Source organism: Podarcis raffonei, chromosome 14 (assembly GCF_027172205.1).
Source record: "Podarcis raffonei isolate rPodRaf1 chromosome 14, rPodRaf1.pri, whole genome shotgun sequence".
Lineage (NCBI taxonomy): Eukaryota > Metazoa > Chordata > Lepidosauria > Squamata > Lacertidae > Podarcis > Podarcis raffonei.
In genome coordinates, this window is record NC_070615.1 from 38,644,139 (window position 1) to 38,666,240 (window position 22,102).

The 22,102-nt window shown below is 45.8% G+C and overlaps 1 protein-coding gene across 1 annotated transcript in view; it reads left to right on the plus strand.

Moving 5' to 3' along the window:
- Positions 1-345: 345 nt before the first annotated feature.
- The window catches only part of BMERB1 (bMERB domain containing 1), a 38,157-nt gene continuing 16,400 nt past the window's right edge, over positions 346-22,102 (plus strand). Inside the window, exon 1 of the mRNA XM_053364023.1 lies at positions 346-675. Within this exon, the coding sequence (XP_053219998.1) occupies positions 570-675 (106 nt within the window). The 5' untranslated portion in view covers positions 346-569. The remainder of the gene's footprint in view (positions 676-22,102) is intronic.

Genomic DNA, 22,102 nt, shown 5'->3' on the forward strand with positions numbered 1-22,102 from the left:
TTAACTTCTTCTGCCCCAAAGTCTTGCCCTGTTGGCACCTCTGCTCTTCGGGTTGGGGATTTTTTGGGGGTGCTGCCTCTTCCTCCCTACCCCACGCCCGAACACACACAGATAGCACAGAGTCTCAGAAAAGGCTATCTCCCTCTGACCCTCTGCTATGTGTGGTCACTGATTAGCATTTTCCCATACTCAGCCAATATGTATATATACATACCCTCCATCCCCACTACGGCATATTTGCCCTCATTGTTTGCCTGCTTCCCCCTCCCCTCCCCTGCGTTCCCTCGGGCGCTTCCTTTCACGAGCATCTTCGCACTGAGCATGCGCGCTGCATCCCTCCCCTTCCCTCCTCCTCTTGGTACCAGCGCGACGGAGGGAGATGCAGTGAGCTCAGCGAGGCTGGCCAGCCCCGGCGTTGGTAGCAAACAAGCCGAGAAACGCGCACCGAGCAGTCCCTCTGCGTCTCCCTTTCCTTCAAGCCCTTCCTCCGGCTGGGATGGTCTGCTAGGAGGAAGGGGAGCCCGCCAAGCAGCCGAGGGAACAGGGCCCAGGCAGAAAAGGGCTCCGGCATGGAGTTAAAGAGATCCATCTCGGCCAGCATGGAAGCAGAGAAGCCTCTGAGACGCTATGGGGCGGTGGAGGAGACGGCGTGGCGAGCCGAGGGGCTAGGGAGAAGTAAGTACTTCCCACCTCCCCATGCGGGCTTCGTGGTCTCTGCTCCCCTTGTTTCTGCATCGGATAGGATAAGCTAGGGTGCTGGGCAGCTATCAATGTAAGGAGCTGCTTTTGCCCAGTCGACCATAGGTCCATCTGACTCAGTGTTGCCTGCACTGGCTGGTAGCAGAAGATCCCCAGGGCTTCAGGCAAGGGGTCTTCTCTAGTCCCAATGCCGCGGATAGAACTTGGGACCTTCTGCATGAGAAGCAGGCACTCTCACTGAGCTGTGTCCCTTCCCCAAAGCAGAAGAACACTGTTTATCCTGGGTCAAGTCATTGATCCCTCTCTGGCTCAATATTGTTTGCACAGAATGGCAGTGGCTATCCAGGGTTTCAGAGAGGTTTCTTTCCAAGCTCTACTGGGAGATGCCAGGATTTAAACCTAGGACCTTCTTCATGCTAAGCACCAGTAACAGCCCTTCCCCAAATGGCCTTCAGTCTGTCAGTCTCTCTCTCTCTCTCTCTCTCTCTCTCTCTCTCTCTCTCTCTCTCTCACACACACACACACACACACTCCCTCCCTCTGTTCTAGTATCACCAAGCAGGCGTGCAACTGAGCAATTGCTTCCTAGGAACAAAAGGGAGTTGTGCCTATATTTGGCAAGGATGTTCTCTAGTGCTTTTCTGGTGATGCTTTTTGAGGCACTGAGGAGGAGAGAGCTCCGAGAAAAAGGTTTCTCTCTTATTACCCCTTAGTGGGAGAAAATAAACCGGGGAGAGAGACAGAAGAAAGGGGGATCTTCTGGTGGTCTCCCTCCGCCCCACTCCTTGTAACTTGTACTTTATTATGCCTTTGCAAAAAACAAGAACCAAAAAACCACCAATCCCCAATCCCTAAACTAGACAAATCCTGGCAAAGTGCTTTGCTGTTAGAGAAGGGGGTGGAGAGGCAGGTTTGTGGAAGCATCTCAGAGGCAGACTTTCCCTTTGTTATTTCTCTCTCAAATAGCATCACAAAAGCATGTGGATTTTTTAAAAAAGAAAACTGCTAGCAGCAGTTTAAGTCGTAGGAGAAGGGCAAGAGGGACATCTATGCACTCTGTTTTGCCCCATGGATGATGTCTTACGGGAGCGAGGGGGAGGATGGTCCCTTGTCAATGGCGTTTCAGACATGCTGAACAGGCTGACTTAACAAAGGCTCTTGTGTGCCAAATCTGTTGTCAGTTCAAGCCTTCCTGCTTCTCCCAAGAATACAAGCATTAACCATCACCCACGCTCCAAAACCTCCAAAGAAGCTTGGATCCTCTCCCCCCCCCCACTCTCCCAGTTCAAGTCAATTGCCCCAAAGACAGCAGCTGTTAACCTTTTCATTGGGAGGAAGAATTAAATTCAGTTGATTATGCACCAATGTGTTCCCTCTGCCACTTTCCTGGGAAATCAAGATGCGCCCAGAATTGGTTGCAAAAATCACTCAAAGTCCTGGACTCCTGGGATATAAAACACCTTCAGGTTTCTCCTGAAAGTGTAGAATTGATCTTGGTGAGAAGCTTTCTGGGTGTGGCAGCCTCTCAGGACACACTAAGCTACCTTGTGCCCACTCAGACCCATTGGTTCATCCAGCTGTGTATTGTCTACACTCACTGACAGCGACTTGCCAGGGTTGCAGACTTGGAGTCTCTCCTAACCAGTCTTACCTGGAGATGCTAGGGATGAAACCAGGGACCTTCTGCATTCATAGCAAATGCTCTAATACTGAGTTAAGGCCTTTTCCCTTTGGGGATAGGCAAGGAAAGTACTTCCCCCCTCTACAGTTTGATTATGTGCATCAATGTACATTATTAGGAGGTTGCCCCACATCTTACACCAAAGAGCTTTCAAACTGTTGCCCTGGTTGCTCCCATCGTTGGGTTTCAGCTGCATCTCTTGGTCTTTGGCACACCATCCCTAGACTTTGATAAGAGTTTCCAGCAGCACTTTGATCTAACTCTACCCCCAACACCTACCTCTTCCATTGCAGCGATAGTTTTTGTTGCAGTGGTTGGCATTGATTCAGAACTGGTTGGCTTGGTGATTCCCAAAACAGAGCTGAACCAGACAAGCAGTGCAATTCTAGACACATCTATTCAGAAGAAGTTCAATAGGGCTTACTCCAGTGGTGACTGGTGCCCATAAGGACTGGTAGGGCAAAAGGCAGTGAGACCTATGGGTAAAGGTAAAGGGACCCCTGACCATTTGGTCCAGTCGTGACCGACTCTGGGGTTGCAGCGCTCATCTTGCTTTATTGGCCGAGGGAGCCGGCATACAGCTTCTGGGTCATGTTGCCAGCATGACTAAGCCACTTCTGGAGAACCGGAGCAGTGCACAGAAATGCTGTTTACCTTCCCGCCAGGGCAGTACCTATTTATCTACTTGCACTTTGTGCTGTCGAACTGCTAGGTTGGCAGAAGCAGGGACCGAGCAACGGGAGCTCACCCCGTCGCGGGGTTTCGAACCACTGACCTTCTGATCGGCAAGTCCTAGGCTCTGTGGTTTAACCCACAGCGCCACCCGTGTCGCCAGACTTATGGGTAGGCGGAGCCAAATCTAATAATTGGCAGAGAAAATCCTCTGAGGAGGGCAGACTGAAGTTGGTGGGACAAGGCCCTGATGGATCAGACACCACTGGCTTACTCCCAGTAGGGATGGGGGAGCAATCTGAGTCAGTTCACATTTAAAGCTGAATCTATCCCATTTGTACTTTCCCAAATAATAATAATAATAAATTTTATTTATATCCCACCCTCTCCAGCCGAAGCCGGGCTCAGGGCGGCTAACAACAATAAAACAATACGAAAGTACAACACAAACAACACTCTAAAATCATTCATTATAAAATTAATTAAATTCAAGCCACTGGCCACCATTGGGCCAGAGCTCCGCGAAGATTGCCGAGGGAGGGAGTCAGGCTGTGCCCTGGCCAAAGGCCTGGCGGAACAGCCTTGTCTTGCAGGCCCTGCGGAAAGATGTCAAGTCCCGCAGGGCCCTAGTCGCTTGTGACAGAGTGTTCCACCAGGTCGGAGCCACAGCCGAAAAAGCCCTGGCTCTAGTTGAGGCCAGCCTAACTTCTCTGTGGCCTGGGACCTTCAAGATGTTTTTATTTGAAGACCGTAAGTTTCTCTGTGGGGCATACCAGGAGAGGCGGTCCCGTAGGTACGAGGGTCCTAGGCCGTATAGGGCTTTAAAGGTTAAAACCAGCACCTTAAACCTGATCCTGTACTCCACCGGGAGCCAGTGCAGCTGGTATAGCACCGGATGAATATGATCTTGCAGCGAAGACCCCATAAGGAGTCTCGCTGCAGCATTCTGCACCCGCTGGAGTTTCTGGGTCAGTCTCAAGGGCAGCCCCACGTAGAGCAAGTTACAATAATCCAGTCTGGAGGTGACCGTCGCGTGGATCACAGTGGCTAGGTCAGGGCGTGAGAGGTAAGGAGCCAACTGCTTAGCTTGGCGGAGATGGAAAAATGCCGCCTTTGTTATAGCTGCAATCTGCGCCTCCATGGAAAGGGAGGTGTCGAAGATTACACCCAAACTCTTAACGGACGGTGCTGGCACTAACTGCGCCCCCGCAAGAGATGGGAGTTGCCCCCCCAATCCCATATCGTCCCGTCCCAGCCACAGGACCTCTGTCTTCGAAGGATTTAACTTCAACCGGCTCCCACGTAACCATCCAGCCACAGCTTCCAGACATCTGGTCAGTGTGTCTGGGGCCGAGTCAGGATGGCCATCCATCAACAGATAGAGTTGGGTGTCATCGGCATACTGATGGCAACCCAGCCCAAAACTCCGGACAAGCTGGGCGAGGGGGCGCATAAAGATGTTGAAAAGCATTGGGGAGAGTATCGCACCCTGAGGTACTCCACACACCAAGGAGTGGCGCGATGACAATTCCCCCCCAAGCGCCACCCTCTGTCCCCGACCAGAGAGAAACGAGTGCAGCCATTGAAGGACTGTGCCCTGGATCCCCACGTCGGCATATGAGAACTGGAGTACAGCCATCCTTCGAAATCCGCGCTTGTTCAGATTTTGCGATGCTGTTCTGCAACTCGCCAACATCTATTGAAATGCATCTAATGGGGGGAAAGTGTGGGTGAAAATGAATATAGAAGGAAACATACAAAAATGCTTCGTACAAGGGGGAAATTGCTTGCAAAAATGTATGCATTAGTCAAAACTGCAAACAAAATTGTGCTCATTACTAGAAAGCCTCACTGAAATGCCTGTGAATTTTTATGAGCGTTTAAAAGCAAACAAAAACACAGACTGCAGCGAAATGCGGAGAAATGAATTTAGGAATAATTAAAAAAAAGAGAAACCGAGAGAAACAAAATTGACACTTCTACTCCCAGGAAATCCTAAATATAGAGATTCCTAAACAAACTTAACTGGGTAGGTAAGTTTTCGGTGAGATTTACTTCTGAGTAGCCATGCATATGATCACACTGTAGAACACTTTTTTTGGCAAACAGCTTTGTTGCTGTTGTTTTGCAATTGAATGGTGTATAGGTTTTATGAAATAAATAAGTAATAGACAAGACTGGGGTTAGCTGTGGTGCTGTGGTATCGACCACTATGGCATCATAAAGTGAATTAGTTTCCTGGAAATGTTCTAAGAATCCAGAAGTGATTTTTCTTCTTGGTAACTTTCTGTCACTGCTGGGGGCAAGGTGCATGTTGTTTGGGTGAATCACAACTTATCAGTTGGTTTGATTCTATTTGTTTGGGTATGAATAAGGGCTTCCTGTCCCACTATAGACTGTGTCCTTAGCCATTACTGCTGTTGTGAATGTGACTGTGATTATTTTGCATATGTTTAAGCTTTAATTGAATTGCCACAGACTGTACCGATACACCCATGTATAAGCATAAGGTTGCACCCAACTCAATCCCAACCAGAGTAGACCCACTGAGACTGATGGGCAAAAGTTAGCCGTGTCCATTAATTTCAATGGGTCTACTCTGAGTCGGACCAGCATTGGTTACAGCCCATATTTGGATGACACAACTGCAGATAGCTTTTGTGAACTAAGGACTACTTCCTAAGTGCTATGTCATAATAAGTCTATTAGTCATAGGAGCATAGAAAGCCGCCTTAAACCGAGTTGGACCATTGCTCCACCCAACTCCTTTTTGTCTACACTAAGTGACAGCAGCTCTCTGCTGCCTGAAACCCTGGCAATCCATTTCCAATCAGTGTAGACAATTCTGAACAATATGGCCCAATGACCAGACTTTATATAAGGCAGCTTCCCATATTAGGGGTGATATAAGAATCAGAGATCCATTGCAATAGCTGCAATAAACACTGGGTCCCTCCTGGATTCCTATGCTTTATTTAAAAGGTGGTTCCTCAGATGCGTAACAAACAAAGTGGCATAGAAGTAAATTCTATGTCATGGGTCCATGGCTCAGGGGCAACTGCTTTGTGTGCAGAAGGTCACAGTTTCAAACCCTGTCATCTCCAGACAGAGCTGAAAAAAGACACTTTGCCTGAAATCCTGGACAGCTGCCACCAGACAGTGTGTAGACCATGGGTAGGCAAATTATCTGGCCCAATCAGCTTCTAAATCTGGCCTGCGGATGGTCCGGGAATCAGCGTGTTTTTACATGAGTAGAATGTGTCCTTTTATTTAAAATGCATCTCTGGGTTATTTGTGGGGCCTGCCTGGTGTTTTTACATGAGTAGAATGTGTCCTTTTATTTAAAATGCATCTCTGGGTTATTTGTGGGGCATAGGAATTCGTTCATCCCCCCCCAATATAGTTCAGCCCCCCACAAGGTCTGAGGGACAGTGGACTGGCCCCCTGCTGAAAAAGTTTGATAACCCCTGGTGTAGACAATATCATCATGGACCATTGGCCTGGCTTAAGGAAGAGGCCATAGCTCACTGGCTGAGAATACGCCGTGCTGCAGGCGGCCCCAGGTGCAAACCCTGGCATCTCCAGGTAGAAGAATAAAGTAGAAAGTGAAGAGCCACAGCCAATCAGAACAGACCAGGGGCAGCAAACTTCCTGCCCTCCAAGTGCTGTTGGACTTCCTTCAGGTCTGGGCACAGACCATGTTGGTTGGGGCTGATGGGCGTTGGAGCACTGGCGGAGGGAGAGGAGTGCAGGGAGAGCGCACTGCCCCCAGCAGCGCAATCCCCAGGATGCCATTGCAGCTGCCCCCCCCCACTGGGCGCCCCGCCGCCAGGATGTGTGCCAGCCCCGCCCCAACCTGCTCTCCGCCCCTGGTACCAGAGCATGAAGCTCCGCCACTGCGTTGGAGTCCAATCACATTTGGAGGGGGAGGTCATTTCCTATTTTTGCCCCTGGAAGAGACTGTGCTGAACTAGACGGACAGCGGATCTGACCTGCTAGAAAGCAGTTTCCCGTGTTCCTAATTTATTGCTTCACAGTCAAAAGAGAAGATGATCTCCGTGATGCAGAGTGAGAACCCCCGATTTACAAGCTTCTATAAATAGAAGCCCTCGTTCGCACTTCCATATGGAGTTTTCACTCATTTGATGCATTTTTACGCATATGTTGGTGGTCGGGGGAGGTGGGGAAGCCATTTCTCCTCCGCTAGCGTTTTTTTCAGCTCTGTCAGTGCTGGGGATGATTTTCACAGCACCAGTTGGCTGGAGGGTTTTTGTTTTTTAAAGAAACAAAATCGTTTTTAAAATTTGCAATCGTGACAGAAAAAAAGAAGCAAAAGAGAGATACTGCCTCCGACAGTGAACCGAGCCATTATAGCTAGCAGCCTGTATGTTGTTGTTGTTTAGTCGTTTAGTCGTGTCCAACTCTTCGTGACCCCATGGACCAGAGCACGCCAGGCACTCCTGTCTTCCACTGCCTCCCACAGTTTGGTCAAACTCATGTTTATATCTTCGAGAACACTGTCCAACCATCTCGTCCTCTGTCGTCCCCTTCTTCTTGTGCCCCCCATCTTTCCCAACATCAGGGTCTTTTCCAGGGAGTCTTCTCTTCTCATGAGGTGGCCAAAGTATTGGAGCCTCAGCTTCACGATCTGTCCTTCCAGTGAGCACTCAGGGCTGATTTCCTTCAGAATGGAGAGGTTTGATCTTCTTGCAGTCCATGGGACTCTCAAGAGTCTCCTCCAGCACCATAATTCAAAAGCATCCATTCTTCGGCGATCAGCCTTCTTTATGGTCCAGCTCTCACTTCCATACATCACTACTGGGAAAACCATAGCTTTAACTATACGGACCTTTGTTGGCAAGGTGATGTCTCTACTTTTTAAGATGCTGAGCAGCCTGTATAGATTTGTCCAATCCTCTGATGACCAAGGATCTGGAGACCAAGCCTCATGAGGGACAGTTGAGGGAGTTGGGTGTGTTTAGCCTGGAAAAGAGGAGACTGAGAGGAGATAAGACAGCCATCTTCAACTATCTCAAGGGCCTTGATGGAGCAATCTCGTTTTCTCCTGCTCCAGAGGCTAGGACCTGAACCGATGGCTTCAAGGTACAAAAAGGGGGGGGGGATTCCAACTAAACATCAGGAAGAACTTTCTGACAGTAAGAGCTATTTGACAGTGGAACAGACTGCCCTGAGAGGCAGTGACTCTCCTTCCTTGGAGGTTTCTAAGCAGAGGTTGGATGGTCACCTGTCATCTAGCTGAAATTCCTGCAGGGGGTTGGACTACAAAGTTTCAAAAGCAATGTGGATAATTCATGTGCAACTCTACAATTTATAAATCCATCAAAGGTTGAGTGGGGGAGAACTCATCCACACATATCCAACATGCAACAGTTGACATATTTTGTGAAACAACACCCAACCTATTCAGGTGTCCTGGCTCTCAGTGATTCAGATGTCCTAGCTTTGTGTTCTGGGTCTTTTACCTTTACCTTGCCTCTTGTGTAAGAACGTAAAAGGACTTTGCTGGATCAGGCCAGTGGCCCATCTAGTCCAGTATCCTGATCTCACAGTGGCCAACCAGATGCCTGTGGGAAACCTGCAAACAGGACCTGAGCACAGAATGACGACAGGCTGTCCCACTGGGATGATCCTTGTGCAAGACACTCAAAAAGTAGTGGCAGCAACCACTAGGGGGAGAAGAGAGGTCACTGGTGCTAAATGCCCCAGAAACTAAGGACCAAAATCTCCTTTCATGGTTTGAGGTGATGGCATAGTGGAGTTGTCCCCATTGTTGGCGTGGACCTGAACACAAGTGCACTCTCCCCGCCATCAATGTGGTTTCCAGTAACTGCCTTCAGAAGCATTACTGCCTTCCTCCATGGAGATGGAACGTAGCCACTGATGCACCCTGAACTTGTTCAACTCTCTTGAAAGCCATTCAAGTGGCCACCACTGCTTCTTGTGTGAATGGGTTCCAAAGTTTAACCATGCAAGGAGTGCTTTCTTTCATCTGTTCTGCATCTTCACACATCCAGATTCACTGGATGTCCATGAGTTCTAGGGTTATGAGAGAGGGGGAAAACTTATGTCAAGGAAATAAACAACTATCTGACTTTTAGAAGACATCTGAAGGCAGCCCTGTTTAGGGAAGTTTTAAATGTTTGATGTTTTATCATGTTTGTAATATTCTGTTGGGAGCTGTCCAGAGTGGCTGGGGAAACCCAGCTAGATGGGCAGGGTATAAATATATTATTATTATTATTATTATTATTATTATTATTATTATTATTATTATCATCAACACCACCACCACCCATAATTTCATAAACTATCTTGCTTGCCTTTTCTCTAAACCAAAAACTTCAAATGCTACCACCTTTCCTCAAATGCTCCACCTCCATCTCAGACTCCAACTTGGCGCAGTCATGAGGAGATACAGGTACCTAGCTCTATTCCTCTGTAACATCAGAATCAGGAGAGCCCATGCATTTCCCAAACCTGTGCATGGATGTAGTCATGGGTCGGATGAATTGGGACTGAATCCTGACAAGATGGAGACCTTGCAGATGGGTGGTTCCCAGTTGTGTACCAGCTCTGGATGGGGCTGCACTCCCTCTGAAGGAGCAGGCTCAAAGTTTGGGAGATGCTCCCAGATCCATTGCTGTCACTAGAGTCCCAGGTGACCTCAATGGCTCTGAGCACCCCATTCCCAACTTGGTGCATCAGCTACAACCAATCCTAGACAGGGGTAGTCTTGCTATGGCAGTCCATACACTGGTAACCTCATGTTCATCTTACTGCCATGTGCTGTATGTCGGACTACACTTACACCTGGTTTGGAAGTTGTAGATAGTGCAAAATGCAGCTGTACTAGTGTGAAAATATCTGTATTGGCCGGCTATTAGCTACCAAGCCAAGTTCAAAGCTTTGTAGTTGATGTTTAAAGCCCCAAATAGACCACCTCCCTTGGTACAGACCAAGCTGATCTGTATTATCTTCTGAAGAGACCTTGGTAGTCATTCCACGACCAGCAGATTGTCACTTGGTGACAATGCAGAATCAGGCCTTCTGAGCAATTGCACCCAGTCCTCTGGAATGCCTTCTCTCAGCTAATTCACAAGGCGGAGACAGCAGTGACCTTTAAACACCTCTTTAAAATGTTTATGTTTACCTGAGCTTTCCTAGACTCTGAAATGTTTAATTTTTGCTTTGTATGTGGCTCATTTTCATTTGAGATATACACTTGTGTTTTCACCCACTTTTGGACGGTAATTTTATTGAATGTTGTTTATGTTTTTATAGTGGTAGTTGCATTTTTATGGCAAACTGCTGAGTTTTTTTTATTTTATTAAGCAATCCATTATTTTTGTAAACAAAAATATTTCAGGATCCTCTCCCCCCAACATTTCTACATCCTTCCCTCCAAGTGTTCTGTGATCTCTTTGAGTCTGCCCATAGTTTTAGAGAATCACAGGTGTACGATATAACAAATAAGAGGATTGCCATCTAGCTCAAGACGTTTTTTAAAAATAAACCCTAAACTCATCAGAATACAGTTGCTGTATTTCAGTTTTAGTCGTCTTCTTTGGCGATCACTCGTGGCCGAGTAAGATTGTCTTCCATAAACACAGTTGTCCCCCCCCCCCATTTTTAAAATTAATTTTCTCTTATAAAGCACAAACATTAACACAAAGGAAAAACATTACACTTAACACAACATAAAAACTTAACAACAAAAAATAAAAATAAGAGAAGAATTGTTTCTTCTTGTTTCTTAGTTAAATTACATTGCTATATGACTTCCTCAACACCCTCCAATCTGAATTTCAGTGTATCACATATTTAACAGTTTCCAGTTTCATATTTATAACACAAATATCTTCTTTCAGTTACAAACTTCTTATCTTTACTTTCTATTCTAGTCCATAATATTCACTATACTAATCTTTTTCTACCCCTAGGCCTATTTTGTTACTTCCAAGAATTTATTGGTTATCTTATATCATAAACACGGTTTTAACAGTGAGTCCATAAATGACTGTGGAGGCCAATTCTGGATCCACACGTCTTTCCACAGTGGGGACATTGGTTTCCAGGCAGGAGCTGATCACACTGAGGGTTTACCAAGCGTGCCTTCCTCTTAGCACGTTCCCACCCCCCATGACACCTTTGGTAAAGGCTGTTCTCCAATTGGAGCGCTCACAGGCCAGTGTTTCCCAGTTGTCAGTGTTTATACTACCTTTTAAAAAAATTGCCTTGAGAGAGTCTTTAAACCTTTTGGTTGACCACCAGCATTATGCTTTCCATTTTTAAGTTTGGAATAGAGTAGTTGCTTTGGAAGACAATAACAGGGCATCTGAACAACATGACCAGTCCAACGAAGCTGATTTTGAAGAATTATTTTTCAACACTGGTTTTAGTACATAGCATCTTGCAGATGTGTGAAGCAGACACACCTTAGATCTCCCTCATAAAGCTTGTGAAAAAGACTCCAGGTGTCCTGTTCTTTAGTTGCATATGCAGCGTTGGACCAGTCGGGAAAAAATACACATAACATCCGCCGCACCATACATTTAAGCACATGGTTTTCCCCAAAGAATTCTGGGAACTGTAGTTTGTAAATGTGCTTGAAATGTCTAGTGTAGATGCGACCATTGGGAACCAGAGGAGCAAAAGTAAATATCGTCCCAGTTTCTCCAAAGGAAGTTCCACTGCTTTTAAGGAACTTAATGTCCAATAAGCATTCTTAGGATTGATGCCTTAATTTAATTTCCAGTTTTATGATTCAATTATAATTAACCCCTAGTGGTGCAGCAGTAAAACTGCTAGCACATTTGCAAAGCTAAGCAGGGTCTGGTATGGTTTCAGATTGGATGGGAAACTGTGTTGAAATTCATGCCTTGCAAGGGGGCTGGACTAGATGACTAGATTCTTTCAAAGTGGAGAGTGCCTTTCCTTCACATAGCCACAGGGGGTCCAGCATTTGAGTCATGGACGGTGTTTGGTGCTGCTCCCTGCCTATGAAACCCAATGTGGTGACTGGTAAAACCTCATTTCCCCATCATTAGATAACAAATGAGTCAAAGCTACTGATAAGCCAGAGAGATACTCGAGTTTCCGTTCTGCTATCTTAAGTGACTCTCGTGTCGTCGGCAGACCCTTCTATTTTTCATGCACGTTTCCAGTCAAAACATCTTCTTAATTTCATTTATTTAGAAGAATATTTATAAATAGCCAAGTCATTAAAAAATATGATGGCAGTGTGCCATAAGGCCACGAAAACATCATAAAATTATAACACCATAAAACACAGAACAAATGACCAACACTGAATCGAATTAATTCTTCGAAAACGCTTGGGGAAATACAGATGTTTTCAGCAGGCGATGAAATATCAGAATTGCAGGTGCCTGTCAGATTTCATTAGCATTCCAAATTACGGGTGCCACTATGCTAAAAGCCTTGGCTCACGTAGTAACTAAATGAATATGACTTGGATCCAAGAGTAACACGGAGGCATTTGGTCATTCTTTAATCTCCTCAAGAATCTATCGTTTCTAAAAAAGGCTAAGCTGCTGCCACTTGAATAATTGATCGTTCCTTTCATAGGTTTCAACCAGCCTCAAAACAGCTATCCATACTAAACGTATTCTAGTATGATTGAATAATCTCCCCACCCCAGCATTAGGACTCTTTGGGGTGGGGTGAAAGCATTCCCATTTATTTATTACATTGTATTGATTATTACAGTGCCTGGAATCTGCTTGCCACAGTCTCCTTTAGTGAAGGTATCTTATAACATTCACCCTCAGAAATAGCTGCTGGGCTGCTGACCTACCCTCTACCCTTAAGCCAGTAAATCATAAAGATAGCTTTGGAATACATTTCCTTGAGTTTTTTGCTTCAAAGCTTTGCACACATTTGGTGTTCAAAGGGAGCCGGAGGGGGCCTGACACACTTTTGCAATAACCCACTTAGCTACTGTAGTTTTGTACAAGGCTATGGGACATCACCAGAGACATCTGCAGAGACATCACCTTGCCAACAAAGGTCCGTATAGTTAAAGCTATGGTTTTCCCAGTAGTGATGTATGGAAGTGAGAGCTGGACCATAAAGAAGGCTGATCACCAGAGAATTGATGCTTTTGAATTATGGTGCTGGAGGAGACTCTTGAGAGTCCCATGGACAGCTAGAAGATCAAATCTATCCATTCTGAAGGAAATCAGCCCTGAGTGCTCACTGGAAGGACAGATCCTGAAGCTGAGGCTCCAATACTTTGGCCACCTTATTAGAAGAGAAGACTCCCTGGAAAAGACCCTGATGTTGGGAAAGATGGGGGGCACAAGGAGAAGAGGACAACAGAAGACGAGATGGTTGGACAGTGTTCTCGAAGCTACCAGCATGAGTTTGACCAAACTGCGGGAGGCAGTGGAAGACAGAAGTGCCTGGCGTGCTCTGGTCCATGGGGTCACGAAGAGTCCGACACGACTAAATGACTAAACAACAACAACAATGGGGTGGCAGAGTTTTCTTGGCAGGGATACTGGAGTGACTTGCCAGTTCCTGCTCCAGGTGGATCACGTTTAGTCAAAACTCTTCACTATGACCTGCCCATCTTGGGTGGCCTTGCATGGCATAGCTCATAGCTCTGGTCCATGGGGTCATGAAGAGTAGGACATGGCTAAACAAGTAAACAACAACAACATGGGGTGGCGGTGGTGGCAGGATTTGGTTAAATTTGATGAGAGACAGGGGGTGAAGCTTGTGGATTTCATAGAATATTTCCCTCCCTTCCTCCTTATTTATTACCAAGCCAGAGGGAGCGGGGCATTGCCTGTGACAGCTTTCTCCTCTTAAGTCTCAGCTTTGCCCTTGTAGAACGCAACAGAGAGGAGGATGGGGATAAAAATAAGAATCAATTGGCTCTGCTTGTCATTGGCTCTGGCGCTACCTACTGTTAGGCTCCCTGCTGTCCACCCTACCAGTCTCAATGGCCTTGGCTCTGTGTGAGTATTTGGCAGGTAGAAGGCAGACAAATGAGGACATAGAGCAACACAATATTACTTAGTTTATAGGGAGATGCTGCCCCTTTAAAGCAGGGAACCTGTGGCCATGCAGATGTTGCTGGACCACAGCTCCCATCACCCCTGAGCATTGGCCATGATGGCTGGGGCCTGATGGGAGATGGAGTCCTACAGATTCCCCAACTCTGCTTTAAGCTCTTGTTTTACCCAATGGGTTTCCGCCTTCTTTCTGCTACTGCTGGCACCACTCTCTGTCTCCCACTTGGAGGAAAGCAGAAAAAGTGTGTGGGGTGTGTGTGTGTGTCCTGCATTCCCCATTTCTGCTGCTCTCCATGGCTTGGGAGGTCTCCTCTGGACCTCCACCGTCGGCCTGCTCATTTGAGGCTGCCACAGTTTCAGCTGTGGTTTTCCTGTTGTTCTGTTAAAAAAAAACCAACAACACCAAACCATCATTGTATTTGATAAAGGAAAGAAATCCCGCCAGTTTACATTAACCAGGGACAACTAGTGTAACATTTCCACATAACCAAATGCATTGTGCAAGGCAACTCAGCAGAGTCTTTTGGTAGAATAAGAGAATAAATGTGTGTGGGAGAGAACTGCAAAGGAAAACATTATTCTAGACAATGAGTCAACTAAGAACATCTATCTATCCATCTATCCTCCAATAATCAACAAATAACATGTGTCTAAAGTCTTTCAATTCCATTTGTCTATATAACATACTGGGAACAAGTCGAGACACGCAATAGCACCAGGATCATGCTAATAATTAATCTCGGCCCTTCAAGATAAGGCATCTCTCTGAAATGAATAATAAGCTTCTAATCCTCTTCACTTCTATTTATATATGCAAAGAGTAGATACCGAATTCCCAGAGAATTTTCCTGTCCGACTGTCCCTCGCAGGGGAGGCGCATCCCATTTCATTGCCTGAAGCAAAATAGGAAGGTGCCTCTTTGCCCCTGCCCCACCACCAAATCCCCCTTACCAATGCCTCCCCTACCTGGGCTGTTTGGTGCTGCCCATGAAGCAGTGAGGACAACAGCAGGTTCCGGCGAGATCATGCAAGATCTCATGGAGCACATGGAATATCACAAGATGTCGCCCAAAGTCACTGCTGCTCTCCACCAGCCATGGAGGCAGTGGGATGGGGTGCCTGGGGGGGGGGCACTGCTTCTTGAGGTTCTGCCACCCAAGGTGGCTGCCTCAGCCGACCTCATGGGTGGGCCAGCCCTGGTCTCTCACATCTGTCCACAAAAGCAAACCCTTCAACATTTCTTTGATGAAAATAGGGACGTCCTATTCCATCATCATTATCAACTTACTATTATTTATACTCTGCCCATCTGACTGAGTTGCCCCAGCCACTCTGGGTAGCTTCTAACATACATAAAAACATATATAAAAACACTTAAAAACTTCCCTGTACAGGGTTGCCTTCAGATGTCTTCTAAATGTAGTATAGTTGCTTATCTCCTTGGCTCAGGGGGTCACATAACTCCATACCCTTCAAGATTTCTCAGGTGAAAATAGGGGCATCCTAAGGAAAAGTGGGATATTCTGGAATCAAATCGGAAACCAGGATGGCTTCTGTAAATCTGGGACTGTCCCTGGAAAATGGGGACACTTGGAGCGTCTGCTATAGCAAGATAGTCCAACTTTTTATACCAAGAGGGCCACAAGAGTACTTCAACATGGAAACTGTGCTATTTTTAACCCCTGGCCTACCTGGCAGCAAGTCAGTATGTCAAGTCCCCCGTCCAGAGTCAGTCCAAAGTCCCACAGAGATCCTCAAGCATCCAAGCTGAGATCCATCAACATGGGCAGATAAGCAGACCCAACATCTCAGCTCTGCTGCCCTTTTTATACTTTGCATGCTGATTGCAGCATCTGGGTTTGATGAGGCATGTGAGCCCCACCTGTTCCAAGCCAATTCCAGCTGAAGAATCACACACCTTCTCCCAAGATCTAGTGAGCCCCACCTGGCCAGCTAGGGAGTTGGGCTGTAGGCTCTTGCCTGCCTCAACTTCCTGTAGCGCCACTCCTGCTTCTCCCTATGCCTCGGAGCCTGCCGTGTTTGGGGAAACAGGGGCCCTACCGGCTCTGGTGATGGTTCCTGCTGCTCTGATTCCTGTGCACTGGCCCCAATCCCCTTGTCATCCTCCATCACCCTGTAAGTAATTCCTATACCAACCTCCCTGTCCTAGAGGCCTTCCCTTCTCCTTCCCAAAGCCTGGTTATTGCTTTTCCAGCTCTGGGAATGAGGTGGGAGGGCTCTAGGACTCTGCCAGAGCCTTGCACCTCCTTCTCAAAGCCCAGCACCTTGCTTAGCTGGCTTTGGGAAGGCAGCGTGAGGGCTGAGGGGGGAGTCAAATTTTCGCCTTGCTCCCCCACTCATGAAACAAGGCAGTGTGCAGCCCACATGGCATGAACTGGCAGGATAACGGGGAGGAGGAAGTTCATACATTTTATTAGTTTTGAGCTATTTCTGCTGCAATATTCTTTCCCTCTGCAGAAGAAGAATTTGCATGTGACATCTTGCAGAATCCCTGTAGATTTTGTAGGAAAAGATCCAAGACGAGGTGAGCAAGAATCTACTCTCTTGATCTCGCCAGTACCCCCCCCCCTCATGAATTTTGCATTCTGGCCTAACGTGTCCTAATTTGTGTGTTTTCTTCAGTGGAGGAAAATCTTACATCCAGCTCAATCTGGTGCTTAGCTTCTATACAAACTAAACCATTAGGCAATGTGCTATCCTACTTTGGAATACTGTTTCTATTGAAATCAGAGTAGCACCTACCATTCAGAGATTTTTGGCTACTGGAAAGCTTCTGTTTCACACAGGAATTCTTAAAGAATTAATTCAGTTCGGTGATGGTTATTTGCTTGGTGTTCTTGATTCAATAGCTTTATGACGTTCGCATGACTTTATTGTATACCACTGTAATATTTTTTTAATGAATCGGTGGTTTACAAATGCTCCTATAAATGAATAATTAAGTAACCTTTCAAAAAAGTTTACGACACATTAGCAAATATAATAGTACCTCTGTAGAAGGCTAGAGAACCATGAATGAACCTCAATGACAACCTCAATTTGCATCTTAAACCAAAAATAGATATGTTAAAGAAGAGGCACTGGAAAACAACCAGACAAGCTTTGGAGGATGAAGCATGAGTCTTCCCAGCATGAACGTAATTATTTCTGCATGATTTTAAAAAAAGGCCTTTATTCGTGGAAGCAGATCCGTGGCAGTGATGCATTTGTTCATGCTTTCATCGGTGCATTGCAGTGATAAGCAAGGTTTTGTGAGTCATCCCCCAGTAAGAATAGGAGAGATATTAAGAATCTGTTGTACTGAAGTAACCATTTGTGAGAACATGTCTCAGGTAACGTGAGAACATGGAAATAATCACAATAGCAAAGGAGATTAGAGGGTTTTATATCAGGTGTCAGATCACTGATATATCTGACTCAGTGATGTCTACTCTGACTGACAGGTACCCTCTAGGTAGCACAGGGTAGGCAGAAGGTTGGGATGGAAGACTCTGTCACTCTGTCTTAATTTTTGTTTGTTTCTCTTTTTTCTAATGTTAAGTTCAGTTCTCCACATTTCTACACCAGTTTGCAGGGTTTTTTGGTTTAAGTCTTCATGAAAATCACCACCATTTTGCTACAAGTTTGTCAACTGTATGCATTTTTGTATGAAATATCCACTAATTTGCACAATTCTGCAAAGTGATCTTCTCTTCTTGTACAATCAATTTTTTTGTGTTATTTTCACTGATGCATGGATGTGTATGCACACACCAGTATATGCATTTTGGTGCCTATTACTTGGCTGGGGAAAACTGTGTCGCAAAATTCAGGAAGGGCGGCTTTCGAAGGATGGACTGTGTTTTTCCAGCCTGTGTACTGAACTGAATCTCTCCTCCGCCCCTAGCAGAAGGTAAACTGGGATCTACCAGGGGATTTGCTGTAGATTTGCAAGGCTCATTGACTCCCAATAGGTGATAATTTAGAAAAAGTTTCTCTCGAATGGCTGACCTTTTGCTAATCACTTATCCTTCGGGCTCAGTGTTCCTCACTGGTAAAACAGGTGTATTAATTGGTTCCTTTTGACCCGGTCTTTTTAGAGTTCCACTGGCTGATTTTAGAGCTTTCTGTGAAAATCCTTAATTAATTATGTGGCAATGTGGTTCTTGTGGGCTCCCACCTTTTGACTAAAGTAAAATTTGAAGGAAGGCTTTGCTAGACAACAGGAGGCCTTTTTCAAGACTAAATTCTGTATGAGAAGTGATTTGGAGGAGTTTACTGCTACTGAAATATTAAACTTTAATCTTCTAATTCCCTTCAGCACCTCATCTGCATCTGGCCCGTGGCCCTTTCCCTACCACCCACCACCCCAAAGTAGGGAAATCTCCCTTCTCCCCCTGAACTTCTCTGCCTCCTGGCCATCTTTAATTATCATGCAAGGAGATGCTGGTCCTGGGATTGGTCCAACCAAAATGGGGCGGGGCAAGCAAGTGAGCAGGCACTCGATAGGCTGTGGCGCTGAGGCCCACCTAAAAGAAGTAGCCTCTGATTGGTCCCAGCCCACTCTTTGAGAAACACCTATTGTTACAAAGCTTCTCTCTCATTTTCACCTGTCAGGGCAGGGTCTGGCTGCTCCTGTTTGGAAGTGCTGAACACCTGCCACTAAAGGAGAGCAATTAAATGCTTCATAAAGTCACCTCAGACGGCAGCAGTCAGCTATGAAATAGCACCAACCCATTTGCCAAGCAAGAGGCAACTGTGTAAAACAAACAGCGGAGTCAAAGTGTTGCTTGTAGTGCTTTCAGAGGGCAAATGTATGAAGAAAATCAACCGGAGATGCCTCAGCCATTCTGGTTATTGCTCTTCAGAACTGGCAGCGAAGTCTTAATTAATCCCATTTTACTGACTCATATCAGGAGAGGAAGCATTTTTGTTTTTTTTTTAAAGGAACACTCTTTAAAGAGGAATGTTCAGCAGGGCATGTAGTATGTTGATTCCAGTGTTGGGTTCCCCCCCACCTCTGAGGATCAGGGTGTGAGGTGGGCAGAAGTTTGCCAAAGTTTGAATTTTATTTTGCCTACAGAGCAGGGCCCGTAATATCTGCTTGTTAGCCTAAGGCACTTGGCTTATTGAGTGGGGAATTAGTGGTTCCTGTGCAAACACACAGGATATCGACAAAATGCCTGGGACAACAGAAGTTCTAAGACCTGTGCAGATTGGAAAAAGTAGCAGTACAGTGGTATCTTGGGTTAAGAACTTAATTCGTTCTGGAGGTCCGTTCTTAACCTGAAAATGTTCTTAACCTGAGGTACCACTTTAGCTAGTGGGGCCTCCCACTGCTGCTGCACCACTGCCGCACAATTTCTGTTCTCATTCTGAAGCAAAGTTCTTAACCCGAGGTACTATTTCTGGGTTAGCAGAGTCTGTAACCTGAAGCATCTGTAACCTGAGGTACCACTGTATGTCCACCTTGATACTTGTTCAGGAGCATGCCGCTTTGAAACTGAGAACTTATATAACCATCCCAGGAGAACCAATTTAGCCATTTATATCCTTGGATATAAATGTAATATTAAAAATAAATAAATGCATCCAAGGGCAGCAGCCTTGTGTTTAATCTCCATCTTCCAAGCTTCTTTGGAAAAAACCCCAACAACTGCTCAAACTATTTACCGTATTTTTTGCTCTATAAGACTCACTTTTTCCCTCCTAAAAAGTAAGGGGAAATGTGTGTGCATCTTATGGAGCGAATGCAGGCTGCGCCGCTATCCCAGAAGCCAGAACAGCAAGAGGGATTGCTGCTTTCACTGCGCAGTGATCCCTCTTGCTGTTCTGGCTTCTGAGATTCAGAATATATTTTTTCTTGTTTTCCTCCTCCAAAAACTAGGTGCGTCTTGTGGTCTGGTGCGTCTTATAGAGCGAAAAATACGGTAATTACTGGCCTGCCTAGGAGTGTTTCATGCACCAGCTCTTGAAAGGAAATCTCCATAGCAGCCTTGCTTGGGCCTTTGTTGCGTTTGGCACCGTCATCTAGAATTATTTATCCAGCTGCTGCAGAGATGGCTGAGAATATCCAGTGGCTGATATGAAGTTGGCTGGCTTTTGCAAAGACTCCCCTGTGATTGTATTGTGTTTGAATGCTGCGTTGAGGAGGGTTGAGAATTATTGGGGTGGTGGGGTGTTCTGTGAGACTAGGATTTCGGGGGTGGGGAGAGAGAACCAGGCTGTTATAAAAAACAGAAGACTGGAGATCCTGGAAGGGGCTTGGATCAGTGGTAGAGCAACTGGTCGCAGGTTTGATCCCTGACCTCTCCAGGCCCAAGGTAGGAAAACATCCTTGTCTGTATCCCTGCAAAACTGCTGCTGGATAAACCAATTGACTCAGCATATGGCTGCTTCCAACCTTCCTGTGAAAGAGGAATAGGTAAAGGTAAAGGGACCCCTGACCATTAGGTCTGGTTGTGGCCAACTCTGGAGTTGCGGCGCTCATCTCACTTTACTGGCCAAGGGAGCCAGCGTACAGCTTCTGGTTTTTTTAAAATAAGATATTTATTAAGATTTTTTAAGATATTACAATAAAATAAAAAAGAGAAAAAACAGATATATAACAAAAATACAGAATAAAGAAAATTTAAAAAACACATAAATTTTCAATTGCTTATTTTCCTTTAACTTGTTTCCCGGACCTCCTCATACCTCCCTTTTTTGTATTCCACCACAAATTATTAGTTCAGCAAATCCTTACCATTATATTATTACCTATTTATAATCCTTTTTTTTCATATTCTCTTAAAGCATTACAGCTGGAAACCACTTAATTTCAATCCAACATCATTCTAACATTCATTGATTTTACAATATTTCTGTAGATAGTCTTTAAATTTCTTCCAATCTTCTTCCACCGACTCTTCTCCCTGGTCTCGGATTCTGTCGGTCATTTCTGCCAATCCCATATAGTCCATTCAGCTTCTGTGTCATGTGGCCAGCATGACTAAGCCGCTTCTGGCAAACCAGAGCAGCACATGGAAACGCCATTTACCTTCCCCCCAGAAGGTACCTATTGATCTACTTGCACTTTGACATGCTTTTGAACTGCTAGTTTGGCAGGAGCAGGGGAGCAACGGGAGCTGACCCTGTCACGGGGATTCGAATCACCGACCTTCTGATCGGCAAGCCCTAGGCTCTGTGGTTTAACCCACAGCACCACCCGCGTCCCCCGAAAGGAATAGGAAGCAGCTAAATCAAGCATGGAAAACCTGAGACCCGGGGAGATGTCATGATCAAAATGGCACTACTGCAATCCAAGCACCCATTTGAATGTAGTTAAGACCACAGAAAGCAATGAGTCTTTGCATGCTTCTTTGTGCACTAGGCTGTACTTTGTTCTTTTGGAAGACTTCTACAAAGGCATTTTATTAGTTAAGCTGGCAGAAACAGATTTAATTGAATATTTAGAGTAAATGATATTAAGGCCTGATTCTCAGGGCTACCAATTTCCTCACCAAGACTATAATGCAAAGGATTATGTTGCACAGACCTAGGAACCTAGAAAGCAGTGGGATACTGACCAACACATCTATCTCAGAATTGTCTGCCTACACTGAATAGCAGTGACTGTCAGGCACCTTTTCCAGGACAAACTGGACATGCTGAGGACTGGAGCTTGTAAAAGCATAAGAAGTGATTGCTGGATGAGGCCAAAGTTCCATATATTCCAGCATCTTGTTCTTGCAGTGGCCAACCAGATCCTTATGGGAAACCTGCAAGGAGAACCTGAACAACACCACACTCTGACCACTGGTCCTGCTAGCTAGGGATGATGGGAGTTGTAGTCCAGCAACAGCTGGAGATCCAAGTTTGGCAAACCCTGAAGGAGATGCAAAGAGGGATTGGGGTTCTTGCATAATGGAAATGTAGGTCCCCTCGTCTCTCTGAAACGTAACCATAGGAAGTAACAGATGAAATTATGGTACGGTTTGTCACTGAA